Source organism: Rhinopithecus roxellana, chromosome 6 (assembly GCF_007565055.1).
Source record: "Rhinopithecus roxellana isolate Shanxi Qingling chromosome 6, ASM756505v1, whole genome shotgun sequence".
NCBI lineage: Eukaryota > Metazoa > Chordata > Mammalia > Primates > Cercopithecidae > Rhinopithecus > Rhinopithecus roxellana.
The window spans coordinates 58987951-59013898 of NC_044554.1; the positions used below are offsets into that span (position 1 = coordinate 58987951).

The following is a 25948-nucleotide window of genomic DNA, read 5'->3' on the forward strand; positions in this document are numbered from 1 at the left end:
GAATTAAAAATTCATTGAACTGAGTAAGAAAGGAATCCCACCTCATGATTTTTTGGAACAGTTTCAGTAAGATTGGTAGTAGCTCTTTGTACAACTGGTAGAATTTGGCTATGAATCTGTCTAGTCCTGGGCTTTTTTGGCTAATATTTTGTTAAGAATTTTTGCAGCCGGGCACGGTGGCTCACACCTGTAATCCCAGCACTTTGGGAGGCCGAGGCAGGCAGATCACGAAGTCAGGAGATGGAGACCATCCTGGCTAACACAGTGAAACCCCGTCTCTACTAAAAATACAGAAAAAATTAGCCGGGTGCAGTGGTGGGCACCTGTAGTCCCAGCTACTCGGGAGGCTGAGGCAGAAGAATAGCATGAACCTGGGAGGCTCAGCTTGCAATGAGCTGAGATGGAGGCCCTGCACTCCAGCCTGGGCAACAGAGCCAGACTCTGTCTCAAAAAAAAAAAAAAAAGAATTTTTGCGTATATAAGTGATATTGGTTTGTAGTTTTCTTTTTTTATATTGTCTGTCTGATTTTGGTATCAGGGTAATATTGGCCTCATAAAACGAGCTGGGAAGTTTTCCTTCCTCTTCTGTTTTCTGGAAGAGATTGTATAGAATTGGTGTGAATGCTTCTGTTAGCAATTGGTTCTTCAGTGAAAGCATTTGGGCTTGGAGATTCTTTTCCAAATTCAATTATAAATTCTTTAATTCAACCTAATTCTTTGATTTCCTTAATATATTTATAGGGTTATTTAAATTATCTATGCCATGCAGTGTGAGTTATGGGAATTTGTGTTTTTTAAGAAATGAGTTTATCTAAATTGTCAAATTACATATGTAGAGTTGTTTGTAGTATTTCCTTATTATCTTTTTGATATTCAAGGAGTCTGTAGTTTCATCCCCTATTTCATTTATATTATTGATAATTTGTATTAAACCATATTATCTTCATCTGTTTTTACTAACTAGATAGTCTTGTTTTATTGATTTTCTTCTACTGTTTTTTCCACTTTCATTAATGTCTGCTCTTTATTCTTTTCTTCTGCTTGATCTGGGTTTATTTTACTTTTGTTCTGGTTCATGAGATAGGAGCTTATTGATTTAAGACTTTTCTTGCCTAATGTAGGCATTTAGTGGTATAAATTTCCCTTTCAGCACTGTTTTAGATGCATACTACAAATTTTGATATGGTATATTTTCATTTTTATTCAGTTCAATGTATTTTATTTTATTTTTTTTTTAATTCTAGATTCTGGGGGTACTTGTGCAGGTTCGTTACACTGGCATATTGCATGATGCTGAGGTCTGGGCTTCTAGTGAACCCGTCACCCAAATAGTGAACATGGTACCCAATAGGAAGTTTTTCAAACCTTGCCCCTCTATTAATCCGTTTTCATGCTGCTGATAAAGACATACCAGAGACTGGGTAATCTACAAAGAAAAAGAAGTTTAATGGACTCACAGTTCCACATGGCTGGGGAGGCCTCACAATCATGGCAGAAGGTGAAAGGCACGTCTTACATGGCAGCAGGCAAGAGAGAATGAGAGCCAAGCAAAAGGTGAAACCCCTTATAAAACCATCAGTTCTCATGAGACTTATTCACTACCCATGGGAATAGTATGGTGGAAAGTGCCCAATTCAACTGTCTCCCACCAGGTCCCTCCCACAACACGTGGGAATTATGGGAGCTACAATTCAAGGTGAGATTAAAATGGGGACACAGCCAAACCATATAACTCCCCACCCTTTTGGAGTCCCAGTGTCTATTATTGCCATCTTTATGTCCATGTGTACCCATTGTTTAGCTCCCACTTGTAAGTGAGAAGATGTGATATTTGATTTTCTGTTTCTGAGTTATTTCACTTAGGATAATGGCCTCTGGCTACATCCATGTTGCTACAAAGGACAGGTTTTCATTCTTTTTATGGCTGCATAGTATTCCATATTTTTACTCTTTCCATTTTTCTTTCTTCCTTCATGATCTTTCAGGTTTCCTTCTTTTATCATTTCCATTCTGTTTCAATAATTTCCTTCAACTACTCTTTTAGGATAGGTTTGTTGGCAACAAATTATTTTTGTTTTCTTTCATCTCAGAATGTCTTGATTTCTCCTTCATACCTGAAGAGGATTTAGCTGCCTCTGATTTCCCTGCCCAACCTGGTCATCTCCTTCATGGTCCTCTGGCTCCACCCTCACCAATCCCAAGAAAAGAACTTTCATCAGCTTCTGTTTGAGAGCAGGACTAGGGGGAGGACAGGAGCCAACAGCAAATTGTGTTACCACCAAATTTGTCACAGCAAAGTGGATTATTAAAAGGGGTTTTGATATTTTAAAAAGGAAAGTCATTAGAGGATTATGATACTCAAAATATTTAACAATGAGTATAGTACTATGTGGAGGCTTCTCTTTTCACTAGTCATCATGCACAGAGTACTCAAAGAGACCATTTACCAGTACAAAGGAATATATCTCAAAGTTTTAACAATCAGGATAGCCTTACTGGCACATACTAGCTGAATACCAGCCTTGTCTATAACTGCTCAATGGAGGTGTTTCTTTTTAAGACAAGAAGTGAAACCACAAAGATGATGAAAGTTGTCTAAAAGTATATCTAATCACAAGTAGTCCATAATCAGAGTCAAAGAAGGGTGAAGTAAAAGAATCAACTGTTACTCTTTATTGTTTCGTGTTGCTAAAGCAAGTCAAGAACCCCCGAAAATTACATTAATTCCTTATGAGAGATGCAGTCGCTATCATGTTGGCTACAAGTTAAATGGAACTCTGCAGTCCTTTCATAATCAGAACAAAATAAATCAGTCCTCTAGAGCATACAGGAATGTTGTAAATGGACATATTGAAATTTTAAGAGCACGATCCCAGTTGGGTATATCAGAAAGCCACTCTGTATATCACAGTGCCAGAGATCTTGGGAGATTTTCCCATCTGATATTTCCGAGCAGGTAGCAGCTGGAAAAAATTTATTTATAGCTATAGAAAAAAAAGAAACGATATTTTTAAAAGCTAAGAATAACTCACATTCTAAAAAAAAAAAAAACTCACATCTTTAAAAATTATTTAAGAAACAATTTTTTTAATTAAAAAAACTCAAGACACCAGCCAAAGAATCACAAAAGAAACTGATTGAGAGAATTAAGGCAGATAGAACATTCTTCTGTGGGTAATAGGTTGAGTGAAAAACAGCTGGATCCATGGCCAGGTAAGGCAAGGAATTAGACATCAGCAGAGCAAGTTTTCCATGTTAGGATCAGACATCAAGTGCTGGTCTACCTGCGGCCCTGAGGGATTGGAGGGAGGGTGGGTTTGACGTTGGAACCTGGGCGACTGATGACTGGGACAGAGTGTTTTCTGTGTTGGTGAGACTCTTTTTCACGTGAAAATGATTGTATAGGCAGTGCTGTAAAACATTCAGAAAAAATGATAGTTAATCCCTTGGTTTCTTGGTACAAAGAAAGTAAGTGTTGCATGATATAAGCACCAGAACAATTCTAGTTCTATGAATTCTAGAATTCATTCATGACAAACTATAAGAAATAAATGAGGCCAGGTGCAGTGGCTCACACCTGTAATCGCAGTACTTTGGGAGGCCAAGGTGAGTGGATCACTTGAGGCCAAAAAAAAAAGAGAGAAAGAAATGACATTCAAGGAAGAACAATAGTGGATGAGGTCAGACTATAGCATGTACATGGCTAAACAAGCCTTAGGTTGTATCAACTTGCCCAATGACCGCAGGATGCTACAGTGTGCAGCCATTAGAGATTCTTCCACTTGCTCATGCCCTCTGTAACAATGCTCCACTAGGTACTCTTTCACAATTGTACACATGCACACACACACACACGCACGCACAGTGAAGTGAAGTTCTTCCTACAGAAGCTTCATTTAATGCCCTCTAAAGATTGGCCTGCTCACCAAGCAGGAAGACATCTGGATCTCGGTTTCTCCAGGGACTGTGGGAAGCAGGAGGAGTTTAGAAGATAGAGAAGAAAGGTAGAGGCATGGTGGCCATAGCAGAAGCAGAATTCTCACTGGTAAGAAAGCAGAGTAGCAGGGATTGAGAAAGTAAAGCAGAGGATTCTATAGAGAGTGAGAGAAATGGAAATGGCGGATAAGATTTTGAAGACTGGATCTATTGGCCAAACCAAAGCAATGAAAAGTCAAAGGGAACATTGACCTTTTTAGGATATATTCAAAGAAAAAATAAGACATTGTTTGAGAGGATATTGTTATCAGCAAAAGAAATGAAAAAAACTCCTCCTTTTTTAAAATTTTTTTATTTTTTTTGAGACCAGGTCTCGCTCTGTCACCCAGGCTGGAGTGCAGTGGTGCGATCTCAGCTCACTGCAACCTCCACCTCCCAGGTTCAAATGATTCTCATGCCTCAGCCTCCTGAGTGGCTGGGATTACAGGCATGTGCCACCACCACGCCTGGTTAATTTTTGTATTTTTGGTAGAGATGGGGTTTCACCATGTTGGCTAGGCTAGTCCTCGAACTCCTGACCTCAGGTGATCCTCCCGCCTTGGCCTCCCAAAGTGCTGAGATTACAGGTGTGAGCCACTGTGTCCAGCCCTTCCCTGTTTGCTGGTTTTTGTTTTTATCCGTGGGGATATTTTTTAAACAGGAAAGAGCAGAGCAAACATGTTGAGAAGAAAGCAGACGGTAGAGGAGTAGGCCTCCTTTTTCAATCCATTCAAGTCCTAGAAGCAGCTAAATTGTATCTCAGGGTGCTGGAATTGCTTATGGAAGCAGTTTTAGAGTATCCAGGCTTAGATAATTCATCCACAGTGAGAACAGTGCTGGAGACAAATAATATTGCCATTAAAAAAATAGGAATAAAGGTTTACAAACCAGTACATTTGAATTTTTATTTATTTTTGAGACAGTCTCACTTTGGCACCCAGCCTGGAGTGCAGTGGCACAATCTCGGCTCACTACAACCACCACCTACCGGGTTCAAGTGATTCTCCTGCCTCAGCCTCCTGAGTAGCTGGAATTACAGGTGCACGCCACCATACCCAGCTACTTTTTGTATTTTTAGTAGAGACAGGGTTTCACCGTGTTGTCCAGGCTGGTCTCGAATGCCTGACCTCAAGTGATCTGCCCACCTCAGCCTCCCAAAATGCTGGGATTACAGACATAATCCACTGCGCCCAACCACATTTGACTTTAAATCTTAGCAAATTTCAGTTTATTAAAGAAATTGTTGTGCATTTATAAAATACTGTCGTGAATGATGAGTGTTGAAGGGGTCTGCAAATAAAATTTACTTGAAAGTAACTTCATTTCCCCTTTATTTAGGCAGGGGTCAATAAACTATGGCCACACTTTTCTGTTTCTTTGTATGCCTTTGTTCTTTTGTTGAAAATTGGGCATTTGAGAAAACAGCTACCTCACCAAGGCTAATGTTAGAGAGCTCTCCCCGTTCACTTCCTTCCTCTATCAGCTACTCACAGAGCCCCACCTTTGCTATTGACACCCAGATTATTCTCTCCCATTCCCATTTTCACCTCCTGTTCAAGGTCTTTACTCAGTGTTATTATTGAACACTGCCGCTGAGCCCAGAGAGAAAAATACAATGTGCCTTCTGCCTCTGTCTGGACATGCACATTCACATGTGTGTTTGGGATCTAGGAGCAAAAGGGAGGTGAAGAGGGGCTGGGCCAGATCCTTCGAGCCTAAGTCATCAGAATTCTGCCAAACCGCCACAGTGAAGACTGGACTGCAACGCAAAGCCTCCAAGCTTTCCTCCCCTTCACTGAATGGAGTCTACCTCACCAAAACCTCTTCCAAAGAGCATGTGGTCCCTGCCCCAGACCCGTGCAGATAATGTGGCCAGGTGGACAGTGCAGCAGCTTCTACTCAAAGTAGCTAAGTGACCGTGGGTGGATTCCCCACCTTTCTCAACAGTGGGCAACAAGATAACACTCTACCTTAGAGGGAGATTCTGACTCAATACTCTAATTTAACTTTCAAAAATCAGGATCAATAAAAAGACAGTGGGAAACATATATAAATATAATACAGACATATTTATAGTACCATATGTGAAACAACTCATACCTTCTTTTCTTCCTTTTTTTTTTTTTTTTTTTCGAGACAGAGTTTTGCTCTTGTTGCCCAGGAGTGCAGTAGTGCGATCTCAGCTCACTGCAACCTCCGCCTCCACCTCCTGGGTTCAAGCAATTCACTTGCCTCAGCCTCCCGAGTAGCTGGGATTACAGGTGCCCATCACTATGCCTGGCTAATTTTTTGTACTTTTAGTAGAGACGGGGTTTCACCATTTTGGCCAGGCTGGTCTCGAATTCCTGACGTCAGGAGATCCACCCGCCTTGGCCTCCCAAAATGCTGGGATTACAGGGGTGAGTCACGGCGCCTGCCCTAACTCATACCTTTCAGGGTCTCTTCGGTCTCACTGTCACTGGCTCCTGATCCTAGGTGTGAAGAAATGCTCCCCTCTGGAGGCTGGAAAGGCAATTCTTTTGACCACGGACAGAACCGAAGCCATGAACATTTCATGGAAACCGAGGAATCCTTCCCACTGAAATAATGAAAAATCAAAGATCTTTTTGAGATGTAAACTATGCACTACTAATGGCCACACGATCTATGACTATGACTTCACTGGGTTACCTTGTGTTGAGCTAGTTTTCAACAGTGTCTATAGCAGGTGCTACATAGCAGCTGACATATCTTAAAGTATATTAGGTACTGTACACATTAGCATAAATGTCCCATCCATTATACAAGACATGGGAGTATCTACTAAGGGCAAGACATCATGATAGGTGCTGGAGTATAAAACAAGATGAGTAAGGCACAGATCCTCATCTCCAGGATTTTAGAATCAGTGCTATATCAAGGATAGAGAAACAAAACCATATTAGGTGGCCTCACACTGGGCATAGGTTTTGGGGACTGTGATTTCCTTTCCATTTTTTTTTTTTTTTTTTTTTTTGGAGAGAGTCTTACTCTGTTGCCCAGACTGGAGGGCAGTGGCACAATCTGGGCTGACTGCAATGTCCACCTTCTGGGCTCAAGTGATTCTCCTGCCTCGGCCTCCCGAGTAGCTGGGACCACAGGCATGCACCATTGCTGGCTAATTCTTGTATTTTTAGTAGAGACGGGGTTTCGCCATGTTGGCCAGGCTGGTCTCGAACTTCTGATCTCAGGTGATCCACCAGCCTTGGCCTCCCAAAGTACTGGGATTACAAGTGTGAGCCACTATGCCCCATACTCATTTCCACTTTTAGGATAATATTCAGGTATAATTGGGTGCCTGAAATCCCTGCTTCTGAGCCAAAACACTTCCTACTGCCAGGTTCCTCTCCTTTGGGATTCACCTGTTTCTTCTCTCCCTTGCAGGGAGGCAGCTCTACCAGGGGAGCTCATCCTGCAAAGCCCTGGCAAGCAGCTGAACCTTGTTTACAGGCACTTCTACGCACTGTGCCTCATCCCCACCATATTTGCTCTCATTGGAGAATCTGAAATTGATCACAAGAAAATGGTTGATATTTAAGCCATTACGTTTTGGATAAATCCTGCCTTTTAACAAGGGCCAAAGTCTTAAAAGAATGCAACTCTCATGGCAGATTTCGGGCCTCAGCAAGAAGGCAGGAGAAATTCGCTGAGTGAAATTTCCTCACTAAACATTGAAGTCATGCCATTAGTAGTCCCTGACTCAGCAAGGGGGACAGCTTTGATTCCACCTGACAGAAAGGTGGACACTATCCTCTCCCCTCTCCCTGACCAGTGCAGTCCCCATCTCCCACCTTGGGACCCCAAAGATTGTTTACACTCTTAACCCTTTTCTGTCACTCACTTATCAAGTCTCATTCACAATTCTAACACTGAGGAGGTTCAGGGGATATAGCAGTGAACATGAGATCTGGACCTGCCCTGTCCAGCTTACAGACTGGGAGGTGTATCTAATCACACACGTGCTTTACAGAAACTGAGATATGAAGGAAAATGCAGATGCTATAAGATGATATATTAGGCACTCCAGGACAGCTTTCCTTGAGGAAGCGCCATTTTAGTTAAGACATGTGGGATCCATTAGCTAGAAAAGAGGGGAGGTGGGGTGGAGGTTGAAACTGGAGGGGAGGAAGGAGAATGCTCTCAGCAGAGGAACCATTGTGACATCTGAAGGGCCTCACTGGGAGACTTCTCTTCTCCAACTTAGTGGTTCTGGAATGCTTCAGTCAAAGTAAACTTCAGGAATGATAGAAAGATGCTGGCTTGGAAAACTAATTGGAAAAAGGTAAGGAGTAGACTTTTTTTTTTTTTTTTTTTTTGAGACAGAGTTTTGCTCTTGTTGCCCAGGCTGGAGTGCAATGGTGCAATCTCAGTTCACTGCAACCTCCGCCTCCCTGTTTCAAGTGATTCTCCTGCCTCAGCCTCCCAGGTAGCTGGGATTACAGGCATGCACCACCACGCCTGGCTAATTTTGTATTTTTAGTAGAGATGGGGTTTCTCCATGTTGGTCAGGCTGCTCTCGAACTCCGGACGTCAGGTGATCCACCTGCCTTAGCCTCCCAAAGTGCTGGAATTACAGGCATGTACCACCGCTCCCAGCCAGAAGTAGACTTTTTAAAGAGAGGGTTTGGGGATTGGAATAGGATAATTCAACTACTGAAAAGGCAGGAGCGGGAAAGCATGAGGCCTGGAGTTTTATACCACTAGGGCTTGGGAAGAGGGCGCCATAACCCAAGTGACATGTGTCTCTTCTGACACAGGCCACAGGGGGCTTGTTCCTGTCCATGTTTCTGGATCTCACCAGCCAATGACTCCAGGACCAGATGGTGGCTGACTGAAGTATTTATAGACTATGCTCTTGACCTCCCCAGCTGTCTCATCACTGGGTGCCCTCAGCCATTGGTAGGACCTTGGCAAGGAATCATGCTGAGACCAGATAAAAAGATCCCCTCATCCCCCATGCACACACAGAAAGATTTCTAGTTAACAGCAAGTGTCAAAAAAAAAAAAAAAAAGGTAAAAATGTAGGCGAACCCCTCAGACATAGAGTTGAAATGCAAATATGGGGCCCTCCGATTTTTAAAAGTTTAATAATTTTTCTTTAGAAAGCCACAGAGAATGTGAATTCTCTGTTGGAGATGCTGGCATATTTTGGGGGGCTTTAGCAAATAAGAGGTAGTTTGGGGAGAAAAAAGAAACCTCTGGTAGAAAATAATGAAAGACAAAAAAGATGTCTAAACTAATTGTCTTTCATTCATCACAGACGTGCCTGTCATTGGTGTTTCTCTATACATGTGTTCTTCCTTCAGTTAAGTTCTAAGCCTTGTAAACAGTGTAGCCAAGTGGCTTAGCACAAAGATTCGAGCCTTTTGGCTTTGGTTCAGACCTCAGCTCTGAGACTTGATAGCTTCAAGTCCTTTTACCGACTAATTAACTTGCCTCAGTTGTCACATTTTTAAAATGAGGAAAATGATGGCATTTTTTTCTCGCCGGGTAGTAGTTATAAATTAGTGTGTGTGTGCGTGCGTGTGTATGTGTGTTGAGATAACATATGTCACATTCCCAGAACAGAAACTGGCATGTGGTTGAGTGTTACACAAGATCCACTAGCTTTGTAACTCTGCTTCTCATATCCCATATACATTCATACTTCAGTTGTTTTGGATTGACTTATCTTTATCCACTGTATTAATTTCCTAAAAACAAAGTTCACTAATTGCTTCTCATTATAAAACTAAATCATATGCATTATAGACAATTTAGAAAATACAGAAAACTAGAAGGAAAAAGGAAAATCAGACATAGAAAGCCACTCTTACAGTTTGGCTCTTTTTGTTTTATGTAATTGTGCACATTTTCAGTGAATTTCAGTGAATTTTAAGTTATCAACAGTTTTCTGAACCCTGATCTTTAACCGCTGCATAACAGCCCATCAAGTATACACTTCATGCTTTATTTGATCATTCTCTTATTTTTGGACTTTCAGGTTCTTTCTAATTTTTTCTGTCATAATGAATATCTTTGTATATGATGATGTTCCACATGTTAATTTAGTAGTATCTGCTAGGGTCTGAATGTTTGCATCCCCACAAATTCCTCTGTTGAAATTCTCGTCCCCAAAGTGATGATATTAGGAGGCGGGGCCTTCAGGAGGTGCTTAGGTCATGAGGGTGGGGCCCTCATGGTGGGATTAGTGCCCTTATTTAAAACTCCAGAGAGCTCCCTCACCCCTTCCATTGTGTAGAGGACACATCTACACAATGCCACAAGATGGCATCTGGAAACCAGAAAGTGGGCCCTGACCAGACACTGAATCCGCCAGCACCTTGATCTTAAACTTCCAGCTTCCAGAACTGGGAGAAATAAATGTCTGTTGTCTATCAGCTACGCAGTCTCTGGTATTTTATTATAGCAGCCTGAACGGTCTAAGACAGCATCAATTCCCAGAAGCAGGATAACTAGGTCAATAGTAAATATATTATTTAGGATTTTGCTATAAACTTCCTAATTGCCCCCCAAAAGATTGTGAAATTTTATCTCCCAAAGAAATCTGGGCTCTCCAGCAGTATCTTTCTCTTTGCACCATTTAAAAAATAATTTTAAAAAAATCAGTTATGCTAATTAAACAAGCAAAAAGTGGCATATTATTTAAAATTGCTTTCTAATCACAAGCAAGATTAAACATTATTTTTTACATTTATTCATTAGCTCCTCCCCATACTCCTTTTGTGACCTGTGTATGTCTTTTCCTCATTTATCTGTTGAGGACCATACTGTTTTTCTTACCAATTTGTCTGAACTCTTTACATATTGAATATTAACCCTTTTGTTGTATTGTATAAAGCTTGCTGTTTTTCTTTTAAATTTGATTTGGACCTAGACAAACTTTTTCTCATCTCTCCAAAAACTTCTCTTTAACATTTTAATCAACCTGCTCTCTATATGTAGTTAAAATTAAGTCAAATTATATAGAGAGGCTCTGTCTGTCACCCAGGCTGGGGTGCAGTGGCGCCATCCTGGCTCACTGCAACCTCTGCCTCCTGGTTTTCACTGATTCTCCTGCCTCAGCCCCCTCAGTAACTGGGACTACAGATATGCACCACCACATCTGGCTCGTTTTTATATTTTTAGTAGAGATGGGTTTTTGCCATGTTGTCCAGGCTGGTCTTGAATTCCTGACCTCAAGTGATTTGCCTATCTTGGCCTCCCAAAATGCTTGGATTACAGGCGTGAGCCACACCACCCAACCCTGACATCAATTTTAAATATATCTTTTAATAGATACGATTTCTGCTATGATACGGAAGAACTTAACTCACTTTATAACACTCCCCCTACATAGTTCTATCACTATTCTCAGTTCTTCCATCTGTCAGATCTGTATCTTCATATATCATATTTTAAAACTCCATTTCTTCTTTCATTAACAACAGATAATAAAATTGACCCTCCACCTCTACCTCCTAAACTTTGTCATTACAGGTCTGCTTTTCACTGTCAATGTTGATTATGTTACGCTTTGTATTCATAATTCTGTCTTTTCATGATTTGGCCAAAGGTTGATTAAAATGTTGAAAATTAATAGGTAATTTTTTGCTGCAGAACCTAGTAGGTGGCTATGATTATACTTTCTTTTCTGTAGTTCCAATATTATGATCCCTATCCCAGCAAAGAAGTACATTTCTAGGATCAAGTTCAAGTTGACCTCCACTTGTTCACACTCCACATTTCACTTAGATTCATACCTGGCAACAGGAAAGGCTGATGCAATTGGGTCTATACAAGGTAAAGCCTGCCATTTAAATGAAGGCATCTACATTTACTAGGATGATATTATGACTGTGGCAGAGATTAAAAGGGTAGAAGCCAGTCTTAATGAAATGCCCCTAGGAGTTCAGGGCTCTAGTATTGAAAAACATAGTGCAATTAGCTATCATCTGGGCCTGTCCTTGAGCCGGGAGGTAAGGGAGTGGGGTGGCATAGGCATACTGAGGGTGACACAGCTAATGCGCGCCACTCACTTTGTCTGTATCATGTTTGAATGGCAAGCAGAGGCCACAGCACTGGTGCACTTGGGAATCCAAACCCAGCTCTCCTGGAAAGCCCACATGCTGCTGGGCATAGATACCTGCCTACTACTCGGACCTCAGATGTCTGTCAACTACAGCTAGGGCTACATGGCACCAACGTTCCCAGACAGAGGTGTTCTGTGATGGGGCACTCTCCCTGCACCCTAAGGGTTCTGCTTAGAAGTGTCAGTTACTTGTTATCAAGTGGCAGAGAAGTCTAATTGCTTGCTCAAAGGAGGAGGTCCATCTTACCATCTTGGGCTGAGTTCTTGGGACTGTCTTCTCTTTGTTGGACAACAGCTTTTGGAATTCTACACCAGAATGTTAGGTCCCTTTAATTTAATTTAATTTAATTTAATTTAATTTAATTTAATGATCTATTTGAGACTGGGGCTGTCATCCAGGCTGGAATGCAATGGTGCAATCACGGCTCACTACAGCTTTGACCTCTTGTGCTCAAGCCATCCTCCCACCCCAGCCTCCTGAGTAGCTGAGACTACAGGCATACACCACCATGCCCAGGTAATTTTTTTTTTTTTTTTTTTTTTTTTTTTTTTTTTGTAGAAACAGGGTCTCACTATGTTGCTGTGGCTGGTCTTGAACTCCTGGGCTCAAATGATCCAATCCTTCCACCTTGGCTTCTCAAAGCACTGGGATTAGAGGTGTGAGCCACGACACCAGGCCTAGGCCCCCTTTAGATAGAGCAAAGTCTCCTAGGAGACCTTGTTTCCCAATCTCTTGCTCCCACCTAGGGTAATTGAGCTTGCCCAAGAAGCACTTTCTAGAGAAGAGTAAACTGAGACCAATATTGCCAACGTCTGGCTCTTCCAGTCACCAGGACAAATCTCTCCTCTATTTCCTGCATTGGGAAAGTGTCATTATTAACCTACGCATGGGATCTTCTCTTTAGATTTATTCCTAGACTGAGTCTCTTCCCCTAAATACAGCAGTAGATGCATTTATGTTTTATGGGATAGAGCTTTTTATCAAATGATAGATGCATAAAGATGTTCTTCCACCTTTTAGTGAAAAATGCAGTAACCCAAAATGATAAAGATATAGTGCATACAATAGTAGGTTATATTTATAACATAAATTAAATACATACATAGCATATAACCATGTAGCATGTTAAAGGAAACACAGAAAGAATTGACAAGAAAAATTTCACTGGATTTTTAATACAGGTTGTATTAGTTTGCGCCGGCTGCCATAACAAGGTACCATGAACTGAGTGGCTTAAACAATGGAAATTGATTGTCTCACAGTTATGGAAGCCTAAAGTCCAAAATCAAGGTGTCAGCAGGGTGGATTCCTTCCAGGGTCTGTGAGGGAGAATTGTTCCAGTCCTCTCTCATCACTTCTGGTGGTTTGCTGGCAAGCTTTGGTGCTCCTTGGCTTCTGCCCATCACCCCAATCTGAGTCTTCATCACAAGGTATTCTCCCTATGCATGTGTCTGTGTCCAAATTTCTGCTTTTCACAAGGACAGCCTTATTGGCTTAGGAGCCCACCCTACTCCAATATGACCTCATCTTAACAAATTACATCTGCAGTGACCCTATTTCCAAATAAGGTCACATTCTGAGATCCTGGGGGGTCAGGACTCCAACATATGAAATTGGGGGTATGGGGGGACAGCTCAAACCATAACACATATGTTTTGGGAAAGAATATGTCTGCATTTAAGACACACACCAAAAAAGTCATCACAGAGCAAGTTCTGTCTTTCAACAATTATTTTTCCTTTGCATCAAAGTATTAAATGAATACTCATTGAAAGTCAGAAGAAAGTAAGTGGTGGAGTTAAAAGACACATGCATGACCACAGGTGAAGTGTCAGACTTGAGCCACAGGCCTGACCCCTTTTACCACAGGAAGAGATGATGTGTAAACCTACTGCAGCCCATTAGGCCACTTTGTTTTCTCTTTTTTGCTGTATTCCCATCTGCCTACCTCACTGTACTAACAATTCAGAGCTCAAACAAATCCTCAGAGATCACAGTTTCAACATGGTTACAGAAAGCTAATGAATGATGATGCTAGGGTCTCTCATCTCTAGAGAAATGTGCAGACTGAGAGGGGACCACTGAGAGGGGACCACTGAGAGGGGACCACTGAGAGGGGACAGCTATTTTTCATCATCACATGTATGAAAGGAAACCCCAAGTGTCAGAACAATAAAACTCAGAAATAAAGGAAAGCATTGCTCATTTAAAAAGTTTTCATTCTCATTATGATATATGACCCTCATAAAATATCCCTTTGCTGTGACAGACTTCTGAAATAACTTTGTAAAGAAATACTAATGCCTCAAAAATTATAAAAATGTTCATTGTTGAAAATATGGGGGAGTGAACAAAATAACAAAAATTGGCCATAATCTATTCACTAGAAGATAACAACATAATATTTTAGTGTAAATATTTTTACTTTCTCATTTATTGAATATTTCATTAAATTCTTAGGGATTTTTAGTAGTTTTTTAGGATGTAGAAATAAAATATATATCCCTGTGCAAATAATTTAGGTATTATAGGAAAAAAAGGATAAAGAAGAAAAATAAAATGACTGGTAATTCTAGAGAAATAGCCACTGTTAACATTTTGGTGAGCTTTCTTCCAGTCACATTGTATGTCCATTACATTGCCATGCGTTTGGATGCTCCAGAGAGACTGCCCTACCCGCAGACCCCTGCTGAAGACTTTTCCACTTGGTTCTCTGCCACTGGTCTGACCACAGAATACTGGCTAAAGGATAGGTGCCTGGCATAGGGACAGCCAATCTATAGACCAGCCAGCAACCTATGAGGGCCCTGGCTAGAGATCTCTACCCAAGAGGGGCACCCCGTAGTAGACGGCAATTGACCCAACCAGCCAGATCTTTGTGTAAATTTGTTTTCAAGACCTACAGCGAGTTGGTCAGTTGCAGTGGCAGGAGCAACTGAAGGAGAAACAAAATGTAGCAGAATGTTCGCAAAAGCACAGCACTACAATCAGCGATGGAGGCTCTGTTGTGGTCTGTATGGGGCCCTCAGCCTAAAAACATGTTCAGCTTTCGAGCCGCACTGTGACATATTGAACACTGAGACCCTGAAATGGCCTTTTATATATTGGACTTCCATTGGTAAGCATTTTGAAATACAGCGTCATACTAATCAAAATGGTTGGTTGCAAATACAGACACTCTTTGGCCAAGATGAATATTAAAAAGGGAATTATTGGAAGGCTATAGGGGTACTTTATGAAATTAATGGAAACTAGAGAATCAGGCTTTAAAATGAGGCAGGAACAAAGGTAAGCTTGGAGCCAAGAACACAGCCGAATCACAGTAGAGGAAGAGATCAGCAGAACATCATTGCCTGCCTTACCACAGTGGATGTCTGTGCTCTTCCTCTGAAATCTCGGTTCTTCTGCTACTGGTGACTTGAATAACCTCTAACTGCCCGTGTCTTTGTATCACTCCCTCAAGATTCAAAGTCCCAGATAAAAGCTTCCAATGGTATGAACCTAGGTTATATGTCTGGGCCCTCCATAGAGGGGCAGGGTCTGCTCCCTTCAAATTCTACAGCGGGAGTTAGGGCCCTGCTTCCCAGTTTTAGGATTTCTCTGAAGCCTAGAGATGAGTACCACGATTTTAACTAACCAGCAGAAAATAACCAATTCCATCCAACGAAACACCTCAACTCACCTCTTTTCAGGATATGGTCCAAATGGAGGTTTAAAATAGTCTTCACAAAGATCAAAACTTTTCCGTAGTCCTTCTAAAGTTGTATAATAGTGTAGACCACTGGTGAGAGGTACTGGTACTGGACCCCTGGAATCGGAAATTAAAAAAAAAAACCCCAGAGGATTTTGTAATGATTCCAAGTGTACACACATGTATACCTAAATATCCCAGATAAATGCAAATGCGAATGAGATCTATGTGGAATAATGTAATGTGTTCACTCAGAAACATTCACATCAGAGCTTGTCTAAGTCATTGGCATCATTACATTCTAATTTGAAGGTTAAGTAAATATTCATTGCTGTGAATATTCCATAGCCATTAAAGTACTAATATAGGCAAATTATCTTCCTGGAGATTCATATGTACTCTATTATAAATCCTAGTCCATTTGTTATGCAACGGTTGGCAATATATCAACTGCTATAAAAGTTAAAAATAGGTGTTTTCCAACTTTATTTATAATCTAATGCTTTGAAATGGTATCCAAGTAAAATATTTCTAAAAATTCTACCATTATACGTTCAACTAAACTCTAGTATAAAATATCCTTTTTCATCTACTCATATGTGCTGTATGCAAGTCTGTTCCCTCAGACTGACTTGAAAGAAAAAGAATCATTAGCCATTTTTCGTGAATAAACCCTGCTGTTCTTCAGAGACTTGCTGGAGTTGCTATGTGAAAAGCAGCCCAGTTGCATATAAATGCAGGCAAATTCAAAGCATCTATCTGCCTTTGTGACGACCCATTTGGAACTCATATTTAAAATTGTATAGTTTCTCTGTCCAGGCTGTTCGAACAGGCCTGGCATTCCGCTGGGCAGTGGTCACCTAGGCCCAGCTTCAGCTGCTCTGGGAGACAGTGTCTCATTCCTGGCCACCACCCTCGCAAACCCCCCATACGAATTTGCATATAGCACACAGCCTGTGTTTTGAATCCGACTATCCAACGATAGCCTACCAACGTCAAGAAAATTAATCACTCTGTTTTGACATGGCAGCAAACAAGTGAACAAAAGTGTATTTATATTGATTAAAGATTCTCAATAGATAACTTAAAATTACAAAAAATAAAAAGAACCGAAACAAGCATGCAAGGGAAAGGATAGATGGTAGTTAAAGGTGGTGGAGCCACAACTCCAGATTAATCACCCGTCTTCTTCTTGCAAAGAAATATTATTTGCAATCTTCAAAAAATCATCAGTTTCTAGTAGCTATGAGCATATTGTGCCTTTTAATAATGTATACAAATGAAAAGGAAATACAACTTCTAGAACTGGGTGTACTGCTGAATCACTGGGTCCATTTTAGGACAGAGGTTTCTGTTTATGTTCATGATTTAGGATTCATTTGATATATTTGGACACTAGGAAATCAATCTGAAGTTGCTCATGTGATAAATTGCTACCTTTGAAATAGGAGTGTGTGATCAGGGCGTATCCTTCCCATTAGAGCTTGCCGGGCTGCCTCATGCTGTCTGTGTATAGAATCTCTTTCCTAGGTAAGAAATATCATTAGAGAATTATATTGATGTTAAGAATGTCAGATGATTAAAACATCTATAATAATTCTCTTTTGTACTAGAGATTGACCAATATGTGGAAAGAAATAGGGGGAAAAAGACAGGCATAAAAAACAATTGGTATTCACTCAGGAAAAATAAAAGAACAAACTTTATAAATAAAACCAAAATCTTTTTATAAAGACTGTAATATAATATATAAACTCCATTTGGCATCTAAATAATAATATGGCCATTTTTATTCACATTTTATGTGTGCATTTTTATCTTTCTAATGAGTTATAAACTTCTCAAAGGTACAGACTATTATGGTCTTTTTAGTCTTCTCAGATCTCAGCACATACAATGGCTAACTGAGTGAATGAACATAGCCACCAGGCCGGGCGCGGTGGCTCAAGCCTGTAATCCCAGCACTTTGGGAGGCCGAGACGGGCGGATCACGAGGTCAGGAGATCGAGACCATCCTGGCGAACACAGTGAAACCCCGTCTCTACTAAAAAAATACAAAAAACTAGCCGGGCGTGGTGGCGGGCGCCTGTAATCCCAGCTACTCGGGAGGCTGAGGCAGGAGAATGGCGTGAACCCGGGAGGCGGAGCTTGCAGTGAGCTGAGATCTGGCCACTGCACTCCGGCCTGGGCGACAGAGCGAGACTCCGTCTCAAAAAAAAAAAAAAAAAAAAAATAGCCACCAAAGTTTAATTATGATCCTGAAATAGGAAAAATTGATGGGGCGGGGGGGGGGGTCTTTCTGTCATTATTTCACAAATATCACTATCACTGTTTAGTAAGCATTTAATGGGGATACAGATACTTAAAAGATAGTCTCTACATTCAAAAGGTTTATGGTCTGGTGGCAAAAGGCAACAAAAAAGGAGGAAATAAAACCCAGATAGCACATTTTTTTTATAAATAACAGAGGATATATTGATACAAAGATCGCCTGATGGAGTATGACCTATTTAGCAACTGTTCAGGTACTGGGTTTCCTCCCTTAAAGCAAACCTAATACATAAAGTTCTTAACTTACAGAAAAGATATATTAACAAGTGATTATTTGTTTTACATAAAAGTTTACAAGAGGATTTATAATGGTATTTATTTAAACAGCAAGTACATTTAAAATACATTAATCTTTGCTTCCAGTAACTTAATCTGAAATAAGCCTTGCTGTTTTGATTTTTATGTCATTACTAGGCTCCCCTACAAATTGGCATTCACTTAAAATTTCACAGGAAATAACAGCAAACAAGCATGCAAGGGAAGGATAGCCAATACTTAAAGGTGGTGAAACCACAACTCAGATTAATCGCCTGTCTTAGCCTTGGGGGCTAGCATAGTTTCAATTGTTTGTTTGCATGTCTTTAGGGGAAGTTTTTTAAAATCAATTTTTAAGAATTAAGTTGATGTGATTGTAAAAACATTTTTGCATCACAATAACTTATCTGGAGAGATGCCAAGACTGACACACCTAACATCTCTGGAAATAAGTCACATCCCAGAGAGATCAGCATCCCTTTTGTCACTGCTGTATCCCTGCACACAGCACACACACTTTAGCACAAAGCAGGACCTCAATAAACCACTTTAATGTACAACAGTATACATTTGGGAGGGATAATTTAAAGAGTGAATAATGTTTACCATTTTTTTATAACCTGGATTAGAATTTGCTGTCCACTGTTTCTAGCTTGAAAAAGTCTAGGTCAAGCTTTGAAATTGTTCCTTAGAGACCATGACACATAAGCGCTAACGTGGGCTCATTGAACACACTCCCAGGTGCATATTTGATTACCAAAATCATTTTACTCTTTCCCTGAGCTCTGTGTTTCTATGTAAACAAGATGAAGAGAAAATTGTGTTGGGAAAGTCGGGGGAGGATGTAATGAGAGAAGAAAGGAACAGGCCTGATTTACATTTCACCATTTAAAAACTACAGGTTTAAATAATTCCATGAATACATCTAAAAAACTTGACATTACTATAAAATAACTATATATTAACCAAGTCTGCTGTGAATTTACTTTATTTTTTGTGTTTGTTGTTAGTCACTCTCCCGTGAATTTGTCATTATTTTGCTGGGAATCACTTTACAGTAGTACACCATTTACTACTGTGATTTCATTTTATACCACCCTTACTTTTTCCCTTATTGTAATATATTTTATTATAACTGAGAAGATGACAGTGGTAGTGGCAGCATACTTTTTGGATCTTCTAGAATTCCACATAAAAATAAACATAGCAACTAAATAGCAAAATCAAAAACATGTCAAAAAATATACAGCAAAACCAGGTGACAGAGTATCTCCTCAAACCCCAAAATGCAGGTGGGGCTTTCATAACCACAACACCTGCATGGTATCAGTATCTATGCAGGAGAAAGTCAGAGGAGAGCCACAACACCTGCATGGCTTGTCGACGCAGGAGGAAACTGAAGGAAGCGGCATTGTGACTGAAAGACCTGGAAACAGGGGAATGCCAAGACAGCTGAAAAATATTCACTGAAAAGCAAAGCAGGACAATCTGGGAACCACAGCTGAAACAGAAAAGGGGTCGTTCCCACTCCAGTAGTGTTTGAGTGTAAGCAGTCATAGGGACTTCTAAAGGAGCTGGGCCAACTGTGAATTCTTGAAACTGACCACCTGGGGCTCCCTGCTAAGACAGGCTCCGCACTCAGAGAAGGTGATGGGAGTGGAATAAAAATGTATTAGAATGGAGTCAACAGAAACAAAAGAAAGAGAAGGTCTAGACCAAAGGGGTGGGGACAGAGAACAGAGCCAGGAAATCCCAGGAAGAAAGCTGCCATGTATTTTGATGCTATTTGAAGGAATTGTGCTCCCTTCCAAAAGTCTGAGAAAACTAATTTCACATAAAAATGAGCAAAAGAAAGTATCAAGTGGAATCCCACACAAAGTTACTGTGAGAGAAAAAGGAGGAGAGTAACACTCTGACAATGAAAGCTTTCATCTAAAACCAGAAAAAAAAATCTGCAATCTACTACTTCAGAATAAACTAAAAGACATTAAGAAAATGACACAAAACGTCAGGAACAGATAAATTACAATTTTAAAAACTCATGAACTAGGTGGCAGAACTCAGGAAAGAATTAGAAATAGAGAAAAAACCACCCCAGAAACAAAAACTAAACTAGAAGAAATAGAAGAGTGAATAAACACAACAAACAATGGTTAAAAAAAATAGAATGTGAGCAGAGTAAAACATTTTAAATAAAAAAATGAATAGAGGTAAAAAAGGACTCAAGAGAAAATGATGAATATTTAAGATAAAGAAGACTCAACACACAAACAACAGTCTTCCTTGACAAAATAAACAGAACAAGGAAACAGGGTAATGATAAAAACTACAATTACAATGTAAAGTATAAGTGTATCACACACTGTTATCCATATACAAGAACTCAGGAAATATTGTTTCCATAATCCTTTTTGTAGCTAGTAAAGAATAAGCTTAGACAACAAAAAACTAGAGCAGTGTTGACCTATGGTCTAATGATGAGTATTAAGCATGTACATACTTGAGAACTAAGGTAAAATAATTTGAAGGTAAAATGAGAGTTAACAAGGAGAGTCTTCAATGACTATGCTTTGATAGTGTAGCTATGAATCCATAAACAATGGGGGAAGAACATTTGTAAAAAATGTTCTAACTATTTTTTGGTTTTCGTAAGGGGTGCTGGTGGTATTAGTATTGTTATTCTGAGACTGTTCTGTGTGTGAGGTGGGATAAATCAAAGGAGTAATTTAATGGGAGATTGTATCATCTCCTGTGTCTTTCAGAATCAGGGTTCTCAGTGTGGAAGAAAGAGAAATACATAATAAAAAAAAACTTAAGTAAAAATCTTGAAAGTCTTGAATTTTAATTGGAAATATTAACTGAGGCCGGGCGCGGTGGCTCAAGCCTGTAATCCCAGCACTTTGGGAGGCCGAGATGGGCGGATCATGAGGTCAGGAGATCGAGACCATCCTGGCGAACACGGTGAAACCGTCTCTACTAAAAAAATACAAAAAACTAGCCGGGCGAGGTGGTGGGTGCCTGTAGTTCCAGCTACTCGGGAGGCTGAGGCAGGAGAATGGCGTAAACCCAGGGGGCGGAGCTTGCAGTGAGCCTAGATCGCGCCACTGCACTCCAGCCTGGGCGACAGAGTGAGACTCCATCTCAAAAAAAAAAAAAAAGGAAATATTAACTGAATTCATGAAATATTCTATCTCTCCACCTAAAAGACCTAGAAACGACAACCACCTCAATGGTAATGAACATCCCTGGTAACAACAATGTGTTCTTGCACTACCATTTCTCACTTAAAGAAACCAAGATTTCTCAAAGAAAAGACTGATTCCAGGTCTGGGATAGGGAAAGTACAAGAAAGCATGGATTATCTTGTCATAACAGACAGTAAGGCAGCTATGAAAGACTCCACAGGGCATGTTAAAGGACACAGATGTCAACTTGAACAGGCTTCCATTAGCCAAAGGTAAGATAATATGAATTTCAATAAGGATAAAAAATATGGTGGGTGGTATCCTTCAAATATGCTTAAATGAAGATCATAATGACCATAAATGATAATTTAAAATTAATTGGTCACCTTCAGAGAATAAATGGGAGCCAATTCATTATCTTGAAAAAAGCATTAGCTGGGCATAGTGGCTCACACCTGTAATCCCAGCACTTTGGGAGGCCGAGGTGGGCAAACACAAGGTCAGGAGTTTGAGCCCAGCCTGGCCAATATGGTAAAACCCCATCTTTACTAAAAATACAAAAATTAGCCGGACATGGTGGCAGGCACCTGTAGTCCCAGCTACTCAGGAGGCTGAGGCAGGAAAATCACTTGAACCTGGGAGGTGGAGGTTGCAGTGAGCCCAGATTGTGCCACTGCACTCCAGCCTGGGCAACAGAGTGAGAGACTGTCTCAAAAAAAAAAAAAAAAGAAAGAAAAAAGCATTTAGCCTGCTGATCCTATAAGAACTGATGAGAGATGAAAGAAGCATCTCTTCATAGTATTATTCCAGCTAATAAAAGAAAATGAAGTGATAGAATTACAAAATCATCAGTTTTCAATCTTCAACATATTAATTGAACTAGGTATTGAACAACAGCTAATATAATAACAATAAGTGTAAGAAATTTCTTCTGCTAGCTTCTTTTGAATTTCTGCCTTCAAATCCTCTTAGTGTTAAAATCTTCCTGTCACTGAAAGAAAACAGTACCTGATAAACTGTTCAGAAAAGAAGCTTGTTTTTACTTTTCAGAGCTAGATATCTGTATGGCCCTATAGGCACATACGGGTGTAAGAAAATTCTGTTAGAAGAACATCACAAAAAGAGAAAAACAGATGTTATATGCCCTTTAATGAAAAATAAATACCACTATTTACCGCCTTGCTAAAGGAACAGATTCTGAGTTTGAACAAACTTCTGGATCCAGCTGCCAATTGCAGGAAATTCAGGGGCAGAAGAACATGATGAATGGCACCATAAGCATGCAACTGGCAAAACCCAAAGTGTGGGAGATGCTACAGTCTAAACAGAGTCCTTTAACAGGAACTTGTAAAGAAAAGAAAAGGCTGGGTGGAGAACCTGTAGATTAAAAGATACTGTAAATATATATTATTTATTTTAAAGTAGACAAGACTAAACTAGAACCTAAGGATGCACACTTGTGCAATAAAACCAAAAGGAATATAAGGAATTGGTTACTATAGAGTCAGAATGATGGTTTCCTTTGAAGGGAGGGCGTGTAGGATGGGGCTCATGGGAGGGCTTCTAGAGTGACTGGAAAAGTTCCATGTCCCAACTTGGGGAGTGGTGACAAGGAGATTTGCCTTATAATAATCTATATATTTATTTTACTTGTTTTTTAATTTTATAATTTTAAAAAGGGTAAGAAAATATATTGTATTATGATAACATGGAACTTAAAATATGAGGTAGAAGTTTGGGACTTGAGGAAGAATTAAAATATCACTGTGCTTCTTACCTATTAATATCTTACTAAAAATGTTACATCTTTTTATGCAGATAACATTTGTTCTAGCATTGCCTTGATTTAGCAAATAAAAATATAATATTGACACTTACTGAGCACTTAATATATTCCAGGAAATTAATATCAACTAACCTAGAACTTGATTACTATTATCTCTACAGATAAGAAAACTAAGACTCAGAGAAGACATGTGACTTGCCCAAGTGACAGTGCTCTAAACTATACTTCCCCCTATTCCTTCATTCATTCAACAAGTATTACCTGAGCACTACTGTGTGCCTACCATTGTACAAAATAATGAATACATCAGGGAGTAACAATGATTTCTGCCTTTGTAGGATTTATAGTCTAACAGGGGGAGACCAATGACAAGCATAATAGATAATCAAATAGCCTAATACATTAGAGGGTGATATGACTTTTCCAAAAAAAAAAAAAGTAGAGCAGAGAAAAGGGGCTAGGGACGGCCAAGGAAGGACACAGAGTAGGGGATACAGGCTGCAGTATAAATTAGGGTTTCAGGGCAGACAGCACAGAGGTGGTAAAATGTGAGTTAATAGTTGAAGGAGGAAAGGGAGTCAGCCATGTGGCTATCTGGGGAAAGAGTGTTCCGGAAAGAAGAAACAGTTAGTGCAATGGCTCTAAGGCAGGCGTGGTGGTGGGTTAGAGGTACAATCACTTGCCAGTGTCAGTGGAGCTGAGGTAGGAAGAGGAGTAGTAGGAATGAGATCAGAGACACCAAGGGAACAAGATCATGCACGACTTTGCAGGAAACTGAAAGACACTGAGCAACATGGAAGCAATTGCAGGTATTTGAGCAGAGGGTCTCATGATCTGACTTAGGTTTGCAATTGATCATTCTGTCTTCTGTGTTTGCAAATAGCCTATACGGGCAGGGGTAGAACCAAAGAGACCACTTAAGAGGTGGCTGCTGTGATCTAGGTGACAAATAATGGAAGAATAGACCAGGACAGTGGGCAGATTCTGGATTCCAGAATAATTTGAAGGTAGGGCCAGTGGAAGTTTTTAACAGATTGGATATTGGGTTGGGAGAGAAAGGAGTACAACGTTTTTGGCCTGATAACTGCAAATATAGAGTTTGCATCAAATAAGATGAAGATTTAGGGCAACAATCAGTATTTCGGGTTTGGAAGAAGTGAGTGTAGATAGGGAAATAGTGGAAGGGAAAGGAAGAAAAGGAAAAAGGAGAGAAGGGAAGGGAAAAGAAAGAAAGGGAAGGACAAAGAACTGAGCCCTGAGATACTCCAATATCAAGAAATTGGAAAGAAAAAGAGAAAGGAGCCCGAAAAGGAACAAGAGAAGCAGAGGGAGAAACAAAAATTTAATTAAATGACTCAGACAATAAATCTATTCTTAGAAGAACAAATTTATCATGAGAAGGAACATGGTGCTAATTTTAGGAGGACTAGAGTTACAATAAGATAGTCATTCTATAATCAATTCCCTGCCCACCTACCAGTTGAAAACAACAATGAAGAAAGGAATCAAAGGAAAACTTTGGAGGAAGGGTTCTAGTATATCACAAATCATTCCTTTGTCCATTCACTTTTACTCATTCATAGGTTCAGCAAAATTTATTGAAACCATGCAGGGGGTCAGACAACCACACTAGATGTTGGGAAACCATCATTGAACAAAGCAGAGTATCTCATCTCAGGAAGACCAGTGTGTGAGATCGCTAAGAGACTGCAGTAGATTGTGGTATCTGAGGGTCATATAATGCTTAGAAAAAGGGATATTGGGAATTGGCCTCATGAAGAGCAGGAGAACAGGTTTGAGATGCTGATCTGTGCCCCTATGAACCTAACCGAAGCTTTTTTTATGACAAAAGACATATTGAAAATGGAACAGTTTCGAGCAGGGGTGTCCAATCTTTTGGCTTCCCTGGGCCACACTGAAAGAAGAACAATTGTCTTGGGCCACACATAAAATGCACGAACATTAACAATAACTAAAGAGAGTAAAAAAAAATACATTGCAAAAGAAATCTCATAATGTTTTAAGAAAGTTTATGAATTTGTGTTGGGCTGCATTCATAGCTGTCCTCGACCACATGTGGCCGGCAGGCTGTGGATTGGACAAGCTTTGTTTAGAGCCATGAGGATCCTGAGTTCAAATTAGACACAAAGAGCAGAGGCCAAAGATACTGGATATCAAATGTATTCTCTCGAGATTCACATTGATGCCTGGGTGACAGAGCAAGACTCCATCTCACAAAAAAAAAAAAAAAAAAAAAAAAAAGATTCACATTGATGTATCAATACTGAAAAATGCTCCTGAGTAGAAGAAGGCATTTTTCTTCTGAAATCAAAATAGACATTCCTAAGCTGTATGATCCTTGGACAAGCAGCCTCTCTTCCCTGAGCTGACCTGGGTCCTGAGAGTATTGAAAGGAAATGGTGCTTAATACTTTGTCACCACAGGTCCACTTTGTCATTTCCCCTTCGTACAGTTTGTACTTACAGGATTGTACTGGCCTTGTCTGCTATACACATATATTTGCTAAATTGTCTCTCAATTAATTGGTCATTCAGCAATTTTTCTTTCTGGAGAATTGGCTCTCAGTGACTTGGCCTGTGTCAGGGATAAAGGTGTTGAAGGAGCTGGTTGAAGA

At 40.1% G+C, this 25948-nt stretch overlaps 1 protein-coding gene across 1 annotated transcript in view; it reads right to left on the reverse strand.

Annotated features, from left to right (window-relative positions):
• Positions 1-2650: 2650 nt before the first annotated feature.
• LRGUK (leucine rich repeats and guanylate kinase domain containing) overlaps positions 2651-25948 on the reverse strand; it is a 129785-nt gene continuing 106487 nt past the window's right edge. The window contains exons 17-20 of the mRNA XM_010357735.2: positions 17194-17282; positions 15748-15873; positions 6405-6553; positions 2651-3411 (exon numbers count right to left, since the gene is read on the reverse strand). Of these exons, the coding sequence (XP_010356037.2) occupies positions 3281-3411; positions 6405-6553; positions 15748-15873; positions 17194-17282 (495 nt within the window). The 3' untranslated portion in view covers positions 2651-3280. The remainder of the gene's footprint in view (positions 3412-6404; positions 6554-15747; positions 15874-17193; positions 17283-25948) is intronic.